Source organism: Ammodytes marinus (assembly GCF_949987685.1).
Source record: "Ammodytes marinus genome assembly, chromosome: 17".
NCBI classification, from domain to species: domain Eukaryota; kingdom Metazoa; phylum Chordata; class Actinopteri; order Uranoscopiformes; family Ammodytidae; genus Ammodytes; species Ammodytes marinus.
Window position 1 is genome coordinate 4,915,861 of NC_137221.1, and position 16,105 is coordinate 4,931,965.

Here is a 16,105-nt window from a genome sequence, read left to right on the forward strand (position 1 = left end):
TCTAACAACTTACATATCTAAAATACATGATTATAATGTGTGTGTGTGTGTGTGTGTGTGTGTGTGTGTGTGTGTGTGTGTGTGTGTGTGTGTGTGTGTGTGTGTGTGTGTGAGCCTCAGCTATCAAACATGATTGATGCAGTTATTTCAAACAACATACACATAATTTCCTTTAATTTACATTATAGTTGCATTGCATAGAGAAAGAGAGAGCCACTGTTGTCTGAACTGTTGAATTGAATAAATGATCCATCCAGTTTTATCTTGACTCCAGTGAACACCAGGGGTCACTGTGTGGTGAAGAAGACAGACCCATACGTACCACCAAACTGGACATTCCCCAAATTATCTGCAGCTTAAAGTATCCTCTTCACGACGAGTATCACAAACAAGAGAATATAAAAATGCATCATGGGACATTTTCAGTGTGCAGTGAGTCCTCACAATCAACATGCATGCCTTTGAGCCAAGAATGTAAACAGATTGTGATCTGACAAGTAACAAACGTCTTACACAGCAACTCATGCAGCAACTTAAGAGTTGTTTGTGTTTCTTAAACTGTGTAAGATTAAATATTGTATGATATATGAGAGAAGAAAGTATAAGTGTCCTTGAAATAATGTATCTTAGCTTTGAAAGTCAGCAGAGCTTCCTGTCAGGGTTCTTGAACAATGTGATTATAGTTAATAGTAGGGACAGTGTCCTACACATGTTTTCCATTTGGTCAAAGGGGACCATCTCTCCTACCTGCCCATCGCACTGCTCAGGAAACTTTCCCAGACAGATGTCATAGACATGTGGAAACATGAAATGTCCAAAACGTTACACATTTTAGAGAGAATTTCGTCAATTTGTGACAATTAGAGAAAACCAGTTGGTGAAAGATAAAACATTTGAGAGAGACTGTGATTAAATTTTTTTTAAAATCTGGTCAGGTTTCTTTTTTTTTACCAGGACATACTGATCAGGAAATGATCTGAAAGATTAACCAAAAACAGAAGCCACAATTCACATGTTAAAACATGAACTAAATTGAAGATCCCTCTCAGGTCAGAGTTCTCATTGGTTAAGAGAAAATGCAATGAGCCAATCACAAGACATGACACTCCCACAATGAATTTACCTTTGCCTGTGCATACAGTAAACACATAAAAAGACAAAACACCTGAAGCTGCTCGGTCGGTTACCTAAACGTCTTTATCAAGATGAAAAGTGTATTTTTGTTGCTTCTCTTCTGTCACGTTTCATCACCAGGTAAGATCACATTTCAATCTTTAAATCTTCGCCTCACTTTTCACTGAGATTGTCATTACTGTCTAAAGAGCAATTTAGTTTCACTTTTACTTGAACACAGCCATATTAAATACATCATGTTTATGATAATATGTGTATATTAATACTGAATGTTGAAACCTTATTTGTTCTACAGCGTCTCACTCTCTGAAGTTAATCTTCACTGTGTCTTCTGGAGTCCCAAACTTCCCAGAGTTTGGGGCTGCTATATTGATGGATGAAAATATGTTGGGTTTCTGTGACAGCAACACAAAGACAGTACAAACAAGACAGGATTGGGTGAAAGAAATCCTACAAAATGATCCTCAACATTTGGAAATGCTAACTAAACATTGTGTTGAGGTTCAGTTTTCTTTCTTGAAAACCGTTTTGGAAAGTTTCAAACAGCGCTTCAACCAAAGTGGAGGTATGCCTTTGCTATACATTTTCTTGTATTTTCTTTTAAATTCTCTTTTTGGTTGTGAAGGTTAAGGTTTCAGGGCCTCTAAATAATAATCTAAACTACAAAATTACTGCAGAAATTTTGAGTGTGTCTACACTGGTGCATTTGGTACATGTTTTTGGCATTTCTTGTGACCTCTATTTGAAGGGCTCAAAATGCTTTGGTATAAACTATTCCCACACATGTATGGGGTACTGTCCGTACTTTGTTTGAGCAGGAAGAAAAATCTGGTGTTAATAAACTGCCCAGGCTCTGTAAACTGGTATGTAAACAAAGGGGCCTACAGTAGCTGGCAACATCCATGTTTACAATGCCAAGGCTGTGTATTTACTCATGGATTTATTTCAGCACACACACAGTTGCATAATTGTGACACCACCTTTAATTTGGAAAACAGGGTAGAAAGGTCAGAGATTGTTGCATTTATGCTCAGGTCAGGTTAGCGTTTCAGTTTTCAGACTGACTGAAAAGACAGAGGGTTTTGTTCAAATCGGGGGTGGGAAAACTGTGCTGTGTTCAGTAAGTAAGAACTTGGCTTGGGGGATCAATGTAAATTTTTCTGAATTTTCTGATAAGTGTCAGAACTTGTGTACATTGCCTGGGAATTAATGTGTATTTTCAAATTCTCTCTCTCTCTCTCTCTCTCTCTCTCTCTCTCTCTCTCAGGTCTCCACATTGTACAGACTATGAATGGATGTGAATGGGATGATGAGACTGGAGAGGTTAATGGTTATACTCAGTATGGTTATGATGGAGAAGATGTCATAGCATTGGACTTTAAGACCTCAACATGGATCACTCCAAACCCGCAGGCTGTCTCCACCAAACATATATGGGATGCTGACAAGGCTAGAACAACATTCCTTGAGAATTTCTACACCCAGATCTTTCCTGAGTGGCTGAGGATGTATTTGGCCTATGGAAAGAGCTATCAGCAAAAAACAGGTAGAATCACATGACCTGAAGTTTTTGAAGGATTCAACAATGTTAATATGCCTTCTTTGTTACAGTAACACATATCACTAACACAGAGGCCCGCTATCTCTACTCTTTATACACATTTGTGTGTAAAGAGTAGAGATTGACTGTGGCTCAGGTGGTAGAGCGGGTTGGCCAATGATCCAAGGGTTGGCGGTACGATTCCCGCCCGGCCACTTGCATCATGGTTGTTGTGTCCTTGGGCAAGACACTTCACCCACCTTGCCTTGTGTGTATGTGTATGACTGCTGTATGTTTGAGGTGGTGGTCGGAGGGGCCGTTGGCGCGGAATGGCAGCCACACTTCCGTCACTGTCTCTGCCCCAGGGCAGCTGTGGCTACTATCGTAGCTTACCACCACCGCTATGACTGTGTGCAAATTAATGGAACCTGGAACCCTGTAAAGTGTCTTTGAGTCCTTAGGGAATAAAGCGCTATATAAATCCTATCCATTATTATTTGTCTATTCTTAAATATCTTGACAACAAGCACACAGATTACTTCTCATACAGTATACGTACAAACCTCTAATGACTTTGGGGATCGTTTCACTTTTTCCTCATCCAGCAGGTCAACATTTTGTCATCTTAACATTTTTTTTATGGGTTGGCACCAGGTGTTATTAATTATTCATTGTTTACAGACAATAATATTTGGTCATCCTCTGATTTTTCCCTTAAGATTGGCAGACACATTCATGCTGTTTTGCACATCAATATGACATATTCAAATTCATGATGAGATTTTCATTTCGCTCAAAGCATTATTAGATTAGCCTTTAAGTTTTGTGTATTTACACTCTGTTTCTTATCTTGATTTTTTTCCTTAATGAATTTCTTAATTTTATTTTCCTTTGTTTTATTTACTTTCCTGTTCATTCTTTCTTATCCTTTTTCCTACCGAATTTCCCTGTCTCTTTCCCTCTCTTTCTATCTCTCCCTCTCCATTGTTTCTCTCTCCAGCCCTTCCCACAGTGTCCCTCCTCCAGAAGACTCCCTCCTCTCCAGTCAGCTGCCACGCTACAGGTTTCTACCCCAACAGAGCCGTGATGTTCTGGAGGAAAGATGGAGAGGATCTTCATGAGGGCATGGACCACGGAGAGATCCTCCCCAACCACGATGGATCCTTCCAGATGAGTGTTGACCTGAAAGTTTCACCTGAAGAAGACTGGAAGAAGTACCAATGTGTGTTCCAGCTCTCTGGGGTGAAGGAAGAAATTGCCACCAGACTGGACAAAGCCGCAATCAGGACCAACTGGGGTAAGAATGAGATTGCATGTCTGTGGTTTGTTGGATGCGTTTAACTGATATCTGTGTGTATGCACCGAACAGCAGCTCAGAGTTTTCTGCCTTCTGAGCGGAATCCTGCATGGGGCTCCCGCAGAGGACTCCATAGATCTGCTGGGAGACTTTAACATGCATGTGTGGGCAATCATGGAGACACCTGGATAGACGTGATTGGTGAGGCGGACTGTGTTAGATGACACGTCTCAACCTTGTATATACTATCTATGGTCTCAACATTACGTGGAAGTCTGGGAAAGTGCAGAATAAGTAGCGAGCTTGGGTGCAGAAAACGGGGGACCAGAGAGGATGCAGGGGATATCAAACTTCTCATCCTAGGGTCTGCTCTAAGATGTTGGAAAGGTCGATGCAGATTCCGTCCTGGCCCTCACAAGGATCCTAGAGGGGGCCTCAGAGTATGCCCCTTTTCAGATTTCCTTAAGGCCATAGAAGTTTAAGAGCATTGTGTAAATCATAATATTTTTACCTACCACAAATGAATGGCTGCCTATCCACTCCTTGCTTATGTTGACAGTACATATCATTTAAATGTATTTCTTTTTGTGTTTGCTTAAATTAATAATTGTATTATAACTTAACAAAATCAACTGGTACTTGTTTGTTTTGTTGAACAGAGAAGCCCACTGACATGACCGTTCCCATCACTGCTGCAGTGGTGGTTGTTGCTCTCGTCCTCATCGCTGCTGCTGGATTCAAGGTCTACAAAAACAAGAAAGGTGACAGAGACTATTTGCTTAATTTACTTTTTCTATTCTTGAATCTAGTCTTTGGGTTGAATTTTTTTTTTCAAGTTGCGAGATTAGAACAAGTGTCAGTTTCCTGCCGTTTGATCCAGACAACAGTAAGCGTTGATTCTTTCACTGAAATGATTTGTCTTTTGTTTTGATTTCAGCCCAATGTCCTCCATCTGGTGAGTAAAACTTACTGTTATTATATTTCAACTGATCTGACTCAATTGATAATATATATTGTAAAGGGTTTCACATTGTTGGGCAGATTAAATTGTTTAAAACTGTTTTGTGCATTTATTGTTTTTAAAAGTTCAGTGCAGGATGACAAACAGTTTGTTTCTGACCTCACAGATCCTGACAAGAGCCCGGAGCTTTCTGACCCACTGAATCAAGAGACCTGAATGACAAAGCACACTGAATGATTTACATCACATGAAGTGTCATGTTATATCACTTTATTTGTTGCTAAAACTAAATGACACTTAAATGTAGTTTCCTGCATCAAACTTTACAATGTACAGTATGTGCTTAATATGTAAATGTTAAATGTATTATTGTATTTCATGTTACACATTTATATTTGATATACTAGAATATCTGACTATTTTACGTAGATGCAATACTCTGTTTAATTTGTCTTTGACACATGAAATATTCTATTTTTTTGGTTCTAGAATGACATGTCGAGACTAAATACAGTGATGAAAATCGTGTAAAGGATTATTGAAACAATGTTCTTTTATTTGGTAAGAGAAGACACTGAACATATTTCATGAAAAGTTGTGGGGGGGAAAAGCAGTCTTACAGAGTATCTGTTCTTTGCTTAATGAATGAAGGATTTAAAGGCAGGTCAAAGATACGTTAGGCCTCCTGTCAGAATGCTCAGTCGATTCATGACAGCACTGCATCATTTAACAGTAATAATGTGTAAGTATATGTGTGTATTGATAACAATGAATAAATGTAAACATCAAATGTATTGCTTTGTCCTGATTTTTCACTCAAAAAAGTAAAAAGTGTTACCTTCTAACAACTTAAAAGCTAAATAAAAGTAACATTAATGCAAAGCCAATCCTGTCAAAAGCCTTCAGCATTTCACATCATATCTCCATCTGTGACGCTTTGAATCTGAAATGCTAAATGATGGATTGGTTGAATTGATTTAAATTTTTATTTCGAACATGTAGAAGAAAAACAGGAAATGTCAAGTAAATAATGATGTTACACAAAATAGAAAGCATAATATATGAATGACAAACACTTGCTGATTGGAATAACATGTTCGAAAAGGAGTGGGAAGAATTTCACACTTATTAAATCCCCCCCCCCCCCCCCTTCTCCTTGAAATGAAAAGTAAAGTAAACATAGAAGCAGGTTGAGCAGGTTTTAACTACAGGAAAAGTTGAGAGAGAGCTAAAGAAGAAAGATTTTTCTATTCTTTGCCATCCTTTACCTGCTGCCTCAAATATAATCCGTCAGAGTGTGTGTGACATGACCCAATGGGTTTTAGACTTTAGCAGCTGATAAACAACTAGCTTTAGTGGAAGCAGGAACAGGTAGCCTAACAGTAGGTTATGTGAGTGTTTGTGGGTGAGATCAAATGTCCGAAAATACCATATTGAGGTATGTCATGCATTTGACATTATGAAGCAGCACCTAAACTAAATAGATTCAGTTGGAAACAACATGTTTTTTATTCAAACAAACGTTGATGCTTGATATTAGGGCTTATCTTGAACAGTCACACTCAACATGAGCACAAGCACACACACACACACATAGCACACACACACATAGCACACGCACAAACACACATACACGCACACACAAGCACGTATATACTGTATTCATTCAATTTGGGAAACAATTCTGGAGTTTTTCACAGCAACCATTGGAAGGATGTAATTAAAATTCCACTGGAACTGAGTGTGGTCTATTATTCAAAATAATCAATATAGTGAGGTTAGATTCTAACCTCACTATATTAAATCTGTAACTGCACTGTAATAATGTTAGAGAGTATGTATATGTAGTATTTCATGTTCTCTCTTCTAGAACATGAAATACATTACTCTCTAACATTACAGTGCAGTTTTTCCTAAAGCCCAACAGAGGGAACCATATAGTCACAAATGGCTGCCTTAAGACCATAAGACGTTACTATAAAAACGGCCATTCAACTGTTGCAAACTTCTTATTGGAGTTAGATAAGTAAAGAATTACAACTCCATATCATGTTTGTGTTAATTGTAACAAAGGAAGATGTACATTTATACAGTACATTATACACATGTTCTTAATGATGTCTGTGTGGTCTTTATCTTACTATGCATAGTGCATGGCTAGAGTTTTTACTTTTTAAACTGTAAATGTATTTTACTTTTATAAGCTCCTTACTATTTTTGATCATGCACAAAACCAGGAAATCAAAAAGACCAGGGAGCCAGACTTCACACAAACTACACTGAACAACCCTCTCAGGTCAGAGTTCTAATTGGTTAAGAGAAAGTGAATTGAGTCAACCATTAACACTCCCACAATAGACAAAAGACAAAACAACTGAAGCTGCTCGGTCGGTTACCTAAACGTCTTCATTAAAACAAGATGAAAAGTGTATTTTTGTTGCTTCTCTTCTGTCATGTTTCATCACCAGGTAAGATCACATTTAAATCTTTAAATCTTTGCTTCACTTTACACTGTGTTTTGCATTTTGGTCTACGGAGCCATTTAGTTTCACTTTTACTTGAACAACACACCGATATTGATTACACCATTTGTATGACAATGTTTCCAGATTTATACTGATGGCAAGAACGTTGTTTGTTCTACAGTGAAACACTCCCTGAAGATTTTCTTGACTTCATCTTCTGGAGTCCCAAGGTTCCCAGAGTTTGTGGCTCGTATATTGGTTAATGAAAATCTGGTGGGTCACTGTGACAACAAGAGGATTGAACTAAAACATGATTGGGTGAAAGAATTATTTGAAAATGATCCTCAATACTTACAACTGATCACCCAATATTGTTTTGCAATTGAGCCTGATTACTTCAAAGCCACAATGTACAGTGTGAAGCAGAGTCTCAACCAAAGTAGAGGTAAAGTATGTGTTTTTTGTATTTCACTTTTATTGCTAAAATCTTCTCCATTTTACATATAAAGGTTAAGTCACCCTCCGTACTACAGGGGCCTAAAGTAAAATCCTGCTTTTACAAGAAATAGATATTTATGGAATCTGTCTGTTGACATTTTTGGGGGGCCTCCAAGCAGTTAAGGTGTCTCGCTGTCTTACTCAGGAGGTGAACTGGCACCTCTCCAGCTACCAGTCCACACTCAAAGATTAGTCCATGCACGACATGGATCATCGACCCTCCGGTCTCTAAACCAAGTCCCTATGGTTGAGCTGCCGCCGCATTATTGTGTCAGGAAGAAGGTTCTGCTTAACATTGCTTTACAGACTTATCCAAAGCCTATGACAGGGTCCAGAGAGGAACACTGTTCATATTATTAAATGGGGTGTGGAGTCACTTTGACTATATCTAAGTCAATATGTGAAAAGGTATCCTGGGCTCTACCACAATACCATCTTCTGCAGGGGTCAGTTAATGATCACCCATTTCCTGCTTCCTGTTGAGGTTTGTTGACATGCTCAAGATTAATGGATGATGGATTACACTGTTAACATACAGAAAGACTGATTTAGAAGCTTAAATACTCTGATAAATAATGTGAGGAATATGGCATGATTGTTAATGAAAGTAAACAAAGTTTATGGCTATTTTAGATGAAGACAGGCCACCCAGCTTGGTTCGTTTTTTTGTGAGGGATTGTGACAGTATACATACATTAGAGCAATCTTGACTGCTGATGGAATTGCCCAAACCTCACTTGACTTACTTGTTAAGCAGCTATTGTGTATACAGTCCCCTCCAATAGTATTGGAACAGTGAGGCCAATTCCTTTATTTTTGCTGTAGACTGGACACATTTGGGTTTGACACCAAAAGATGAATATGAGACAATAGATCAACATTTCAGCTTTAATTTCCAGGTATTAACATCTGGATCCGATACACAACTTAGAAGATAGCATTTTTTGTAAAGGAACACCACATTTTTAGGCGAGGAGAAGTATTGGAACAGATAGACTTTAAATAAATTAAAGTGAATAAAACGTAATATTTTGTCGCAAATCCTTTGCTTGCAATGACCGCATCAAGCCTGTGACCCATTGACATCACCAAACTTTTGCATTCTTCTTTTGTGATGCTTTTCCAGGCTTTCAACGCAGCCTCATTCAGTTGCTGTTTGTGTTAGGGGGTTACTCTCTTAAGTCTGCTCTTTGGCAGGTAAAATGCATGCACTATAGGGTTTAAGTCTGGAGATTGACTTGGCCAGTCTAAAACCTTCCACTTCTTGCCCCTGATGAACTCGTTTGTTGTGTTTTGGGTCATTATCTTGCTGCATGATGGAGGATCTTCCAATCAGTTTGGTTGCATCTTTCCTTAAATTGGCAGACAAAATGTTTCTGTAGACTTAGAGTTAATTTTGCTGTTGCCATCATGTGTTACATCATCAATGAAGATTAATGAGCCCGTCCCAGAAGAAGCCATGCAAGCCCAAGCCATGACATTGCCTCCACAGTGTTTCACAGATGAGCTTGTATGTTTGGGATCATGAGCAGATTCTTTCTTTCTCTAAACTTTAGCCTTTCCATCACTTTGGTAAAGGTTCATCTTGACAACAACACAGTAACACATGATGGCAACAGCAAAATTAACTCAGAAGTATACAGGAACATTTTGTCTGCCAATTTAAAGAAAGATGCAACCAAACTGATTGGAAGATCCTTCATCATGCAGCAAGATAATGATCCAAAAAAACTGCAAAAACAACAAAGGAGTTCATCAGGGGCAAGAAGTGGAAGGTTTTAGACTGGCCAAGTCAATCTCCAGACTTAAACCCTATAGAGCATGCATGTTACCTGCTAAAGAGGAGACCGAAGGGAGTAACCCCCCAAAACAAACAGCAACTGAATGAGGCTGCGGTGAAAGCCTGGAAAAGCATCACAAAAGAAGAATGCAAAAGTTTGGTGATGTCAATGGGTCACAGGCTTGATGTGGTTATTGCAAGCAAAGTATTTGCGACAAAGTATTACGGTTTATTCACTTTAATTTATTTAAAGTCTATCTGTTCCAATACTTTTGCTTGCCTAAAAATTTGATGTTCCTTTTCAAAAAATGCTATCTTCTAAGTTGTGTATCGGATTCAGATGTTAATACCTGGAAATGAAAGCTGAAATGTTCAGCTATTGTCTCATATTCATCGTTTGGTGTCAAACCCAAATGTTTCCAGTCTACAGCAAAAATAAAGGAATTGGCCTCACCGTTCCAATACTATTGGAGGGGACTGTAAGTGCTTGGCTTTAATAAAATTGCCCTTAAAGTCTGTTAAATATCTAACCCTACTTGAGAGGAGGTGCACTACCCCTATAACCTAATCTGCATGTTGAAGGCATGGACTGCCTTCTGTGCAAGCCTTAGAAGGAGAATAGCAAACCAGGTTTTTGGCCAAGCCATGAATTCACATTTATCTGAGATAATGGGGAAACAAGATCATATTGAGAGTGAGATAATTAAGATAACAGAAGAGCCAGCTTTTAAACTTTGTTTTAGGGATGGCCATCTTCGTAAGCAGGAAAAGGAAAATCTCCATTTGGAGTCTGTCCGAGTCAGTATCAACCTGATAAAAAAAAAAACTGTGTCCTCTCACCGCAGGATGATATTAAGAATTTAAATTAAAAAAAAATGTCTCTCTCTCTCTCTCTCTCTCTCTCTCTCTCTCTCTCTCAGCTGTCCAAATTTTACAGAGGCTGAATGGCTGTGAATGGGATGATGAGACTGGAGAAGTTAATGGTTTTAATCAGTATGCTTATAATGGAGAAGAGTTCATAGCACTTGACCTGAAGACATTGACATGGATTACTCCTGCACCACAAGCTGTCAGCACCAAACGGAAATGGGATGCTGACAAAGCTAAATTAGAGTACAACAGAAACTACTACTTCCATCAATGCCCTGACTGGCTGAATAAATATCTGCACTATGGGAGAAGCTTTCTGCTAAGAACAGGTAGAATCACATGGTCAGATATATAGTAGTACATCAGCTCAATCCTCATGTGCCTTTTCTGTTTCTAAAGCACAGTAACATTCAAAGTATATAGAGTAACATACTTAACCCCTGTATCTCAGTCAATTAAAGATCTGTGTCTGTTGGCTTTTCTCCAGCCCTTCCCACAGTGTCCCTTCTCCAGAAGACTCCCTCCTCTCCAGTCAGCTGCCACGCTACAGGTTTCTACCCCAACAGAGCCGTGATGTTCTGGAGGAAAGATGGAGAGGATCTTCAGGAGGGCATGGACCACGGAGAGATCCTCCCCAACCACGATGGATCCTTCCAGATGAGTGTTGACCTGAAAGTTTCACCTGAAGAAGACTGGAAGAAGTACCAATGTGTGTTCCAGCTCTCTGGGGTGAAGGAAGAAATTGCCACCAGACTGGACAAAGCCGCAATCAGGACCAACTGGGGTAAGAATGAGATTGCATGTCTGTGGTTTGTTGGATGCGTTTAACTGATATCTGTGTGTATGCACCGAACAGCAGCTCAGAGTTTTCTGCCTTCTGAGCGGAATCCTGCATGGGGCTCCGGCAGAGGACTCCATAGTTCTGCTGGGAGACTTTAACGTGCATGTGGGCAATCATGGAGACACCTGGATAGACGTGATTGGTGAGGCGGACTGTGTTAGATGACACGTCTCAACCTTGTATATACTATCTATGGTCTCAACATTACGTGGAAGTCTGGGAAAGTGCAGAATAAGTAGCGAGCTTGGGTGCAGAAAACGGGGGACCAGAGAGGATGCAGGGGATATCAAACTTCTCATCCTAGGGTCTGCTCTAAGATGTTGGAAAGGTCGATGCAGATTCCGTCCTGGCCGTCACAAGGATCCTAGAGGGGGCCTCAGAGTATGCCCCTTTTCAGATTTCCTTAAGGCCATAGAAGTTTAAGAGCATTGTGTAAATCATAATATTTTTACCTACCACAAATGAAATGAATGGCTGCCTATCCACTCCTTGCTTATGTTGACAGTACATATCATTTAAATGTATTTCTTTTTGTGTTTGCTTAAATTAATAATTGTATTATAACTTAACAAAATCAACTGGTACTTGTTTGTTTGTTCAACAGAGAAGCCCACTGACATGACCGTCCCCATCACTGCTGCAGTGGTGGTTGTTGCTCTCGTCCTCATCGCTGCTGCTGGATTCAAGGTCTACAGAAACAAGAAAGGTGACAGAGACTATTTGCTTAATTTACTTTTTCTATTCTTGAATCTAGTCTTTGGGTTGAATTTTTTTTTCCAAGTTGCGAGATTAAAACAAGTGTCAGTTTCCTGCCGTTTGATCCAGACAACAGTAAGCATTGATTCTTTCACTGAAATGATTTGTCTTTTGTTTTGATTTCAGCCCAATGTCCTCCATCTGGTGAGTAAAACTTACTGTTATTATATTTCAACTGATCTGACACAATTGATAATATATATTGTAAAGGGTTTCACATTGTTGGGCGGATTTAATTGTTTAAAACTGTTTTCTGCATTTATTGTTTTTAAAAGTTCAGTGCAGGATGACAAACAGTTTGTTTCTGACCTCACAGATCCTGCCAACGGCTCGGAGCTTTCTGACCCACTGAATCAAGAGACCTGAATGACAAAGCACACTGAATAATTTACATCACATGACGTGTGAGATTACATCACTTTATTTGTTGCTAGATAACTAAATTACACTTAAATGTAGTTTCCTGCATCAAACTTTACAATGTACAGCATGTGCTTTATATGTAAATGTTAAATATATTATTGTTTTTCATATTACACATTTATTTTTGATATGCTAGAATATCTGACTATTTTACGTAGATGCAATAATCTGTTTAATTTGTCTTTGACACATGATACATTCTATTTTGTTGGTTCTAGAATGACATGTCGAGACTAAATACAGTGATAAAAATCGTGTAAAGGATTATTGAAACAATGTTCTTTTATTTGGTAAGAGAAGACACTGAACATATTTCATGAAAAGTATCTGTTCCTCCAGAGTATCTGTTCTCTGCTTGATGAATGAAGGATTTAAAGGCAGGTCAAAGATACGTCATGCCTCCTGTCAGAATGCTCAGTCGATTCATGACAGCACAGCATCATTTAACAGTAATGTGTAAGTGTATGTGTGTATTGATAACAATGAATAAATGTAAACATCAAATGCATTGCTTTGTCCTGATTTTTCACTCAAAAAAGTAAAAAGTGTTACCTTCTAACAACTTAAAAGCTAAATAAAAGTAACATTAATATTAATGCAAAGCCAATCCTGTCAAAAGCCTTCAGCATTTCACATCATATCTCCATCTGTGACGCTTTGAATCTGAAATGCTAAATGATTGATTGGTTTAATTGATTTAAATTTTTATTTCGAACATGTAGAAGAAAAACAGGAAATGTCAAGTAAATAATGATGTTACACAAAATAGAAAGCATAATATATGAATGACAAACACTTGCTCATTGGAATAACATGTTCGAAAAGGAGTGGGAAGAATTTCACACTTATTAAACCCCCCCCCCCCTTCCTCTTGAAATGAAAAGTAAAGTAAACATAGAAGCAGGTTGAGCAGGTTTTAACTACAGGACAAGTTGAGAGAGAGCTAAAGAAGAAAGATCAAGAATGACAAAACAAAAATGGATTATTCTATTCTTTGCCATCCTTTACCTGCTGCCTCAAATATAATCCGTCAGAGTATGTGTTACATGACCCAATGGGTTTTAGACTTTAGCAGCAGATAAACAACTAGCTTTAGTGGAAGCAGACAGGAACAGGTAACAGTAGGTTGTGTGAGTGTTTGTGAGTGAGATCAAATTTCATAAAAATACCATAACGAGGTGTGTCATGTATTAAACATTTTGAAGCAGCACCTAAACCAAACTGAAAGTATGCAGCTGCTCTGGCTGGTTGTCCTGAAACAAATAGATTCAATTTGACAAAACAACATGTTTTTTATTCAAACAAATGTTCATGCTTGATATTAGGACTTTTCTTTATACACTTGATCACACAGTCATACTCAACACACACACTTTACTGAGACGGACTTCAGACATGAGAGGGATGTTCAGTGTAGTTGATGTTGTACCATTTGCCCTTTGGCTCTTGAGTTAATGCAGTGATTAGTGTTGCTCATGGGTCTTTTTGAGTTCCTGGTTTTGTGCAGAATGTGCAAGATCAAAAAACAAAAAGTGAGCTTTAAATATTTACGACACCCGCCATTCATCAGGATAAAGACCACATGGACATTATTAAGTTAATGTTAACACAGAAATGTTATTGAGTTGTAATTTCCTATACTTATCCAATTACAAAATAAAGAAGACTGTAACAGATGAACATACCCATTTTGTTATTATTCTTATGGCAGAGATTTGTCACCATAGAGTTCCCTCTGTTGGACTTATGGAAAAACTGCACTGTCACATTAGAGTGTAATAATGTATTGCATGTTCTAAAATTACTAAACTTTGCACAAAAAGTAAGGAAATTTGAGTTTGGTATTTGGTTTTTTGAAATAGAAATTGTTTGGCATTGGCAGAGAAGATTTGGCACATTTTTTACGGGCGAAACCCTCATACTCAACTCTGCTACTCATCCCACTAATGCATTTTCCTTACAAATGTGGTTCCATTTAAAAGGAAAACAAACAGTGCTCCAACGGTATAAGATGTTTTGCCAAGAAACATTGTTACAACAAATAAATACTCGACCAAACACAAATGTACTTACTTTTTGTGCTGTGTTTTATGTTTTCCTTTTTATAATATACCACACTCAGTTCCACTGAAGTGTGTACTACATCCATACTGATTGTTGATGTAAAATACTCTGAACAAAAATCAAGTAATTTTTCAAAAAATGTAGAAAATAAAGAGCTGTTAAATAGGCCTACATGTTTATTAAAGCCACCAAAACATTTTGGGACTAAAAAAGGTACATAAATATTTTGTGTTGGCAGAAGTATTCTATTTTGGGCAAGGCATTTATTAATAATTTTCTCATGGTCTGTCTTTGTCTTGTCTTGTTTTGGTGTTACCCGGGTTTCCTGTTTTATTTTGGTATGTCTGTCTTGTTCCTCCCCATGTCCTGTCAAGTTTCCCTCTTGTTTGATTACTGCTCCCTCCCCTAATGTGTCCCATCTGTTCCTCGTTGTCTACCTAATGTGTCCCACCTGTTCCTCGTTGTCTACCTGTCTTGTGTGTGTGTATTTAACTCCCTGTGTGTCCTTGCGTTGTACCTGTTGGTGAGTCTGTCCTGTGTTTCCTGTTCTCCTGGACTTTTTGCCTGTTGGCCTTTTTGTTAAATTTTTGGACAATAAATAATCTTCTAGTTAACTTTCTGCATCTGGGTCCTACTTGCCTGCCTGTCTGCCACTTACCGTAACAAATTTGACCATACATATTGCGCAATCACATTTTCATCCAACACAGATTTATATTAATAAATGAATTAATGAATTATTATATTATTTATAACCAGCAGAGTTGTTTGGCTTTTATTGCACACATATGAGACCTAAACTATTCAAATCAATCAGCTTCAGCCCTGGTCTTAAAGGGCTGCAGTCAGTTTTGCCAGTCAGCAGATGTCACTGTGCTGCTGGGTGTGAAGAAGCAAGTTATTATGGACCGACTCACTGTGGGAAGCTCAGTAGAGTTATTCTGATCTGATCTAGAGGAGATACAGTGTTAATAATCTCTGTTGGTTATTATGGGATGGACAGTGTAACGGCCCTCTGGCTGTCAGCTTTGATGGAAATTATTGTCAAAGCAGACACATATTTAATTCTTTATTGAGGGCTAAATCAAATTTTACCTAACAGAAACGGCAAAAGAGAAGGTAATGTCAGCCTGATTGTAATAATAATAAGATGGCAACAGCTTTTGCAAGCTACATGAACATTGTTGTGTACATCAACCATTGTGTGAGTTTACCTGTTCTCAACAGAGAGCTATTGCCATAGGCCAAAAACATCTTCAGCCTCTCTGGGAAATTATGAGTGAAAAAAATCTCAATTAATTTAATTCTATCGTTGTCAGCATCCCATGTCAGTTTGATGGGGTAAGCTTGTGGTTGGGATTACCAATATAGACCACCAAGCGGTATTAACTCTTTCATTAATAATCTTGATGAGCTTTTGAATTCCATTGAGAAAGAAAGGAAACCTTGTTCCATAATAGGGGATTTCAATATTAA

The 16,105-nt window shown here is 38.3% G+C and overlaps 1 protein-coding gene across 1 annotated transcript; it reads left to right on the forward strand.

The window, feature by feature from the left end:
• Nucleotides 1-1,572: 1,572 nt before the first annotated feature.
• LOC307264146 (BOLA class I histocompatibility antigen, alpha chain BL3-6-like) lies at nucleotides 1,573-13,058 on the forward strand. The gene is made up of 13 exons (XM_080045417.1): nucleotides 1,573-1,699; nucleotides 2,402-2,680; nucleotides 3,675-3,971; nucleotides 4,631-4,732; nucleotides 4,909-4,926; nucleotides 5,099-5,117; nucleotides 7,006-7,024; nucleotides 7,542-7,842; nucleotides 10,596-10,874; nucleotides 11,033-11,329; nucleotides 11,991-12,092; nucleotides 12,269-12,286; nucleotides 12,459-13,058. The coding sequence occupies exons 1-13, from the start codon at nucleotides 1,612-1,614 to the stop codon at nucleotides 12,506-12,508; spliced, it is 1,869 nt and encodes a 622-aa protein (XP_079901543.1). The 5' UTR covers nucleotides 1,573-1,611; the 3' UTR covers nucleotides 12,509-13,058.
• Nucleotides 13,059-16,105: the final 3,047 nt, after the last annotated feature.

Excerpts from the sequence above, each read along its gene's own strand:
- LOC307264146 (XM_080045417.1), top strand. The coding sequence starts at position 1,612 with ATGCTAACTAAACATTGTGTTGAGGTTCAGTTTTCTTTCTTGAAAACC. Across the intron at positions 2,681-3,674 it reads GAGCTATCAGCAAAAAACAG|CCCTTCCCACAGTGTCCCTC; the intron begins GTAGAATCACAT and ends TTCTCTCTCCAG. Across the intron at positions 11,330-11,990 it reads CGCAATCAGGACCAACTGGG|AGAAGCCCACTGACATGACC; the intron begins GTAAGAATGAGA and ends TTTGTTCAACAG.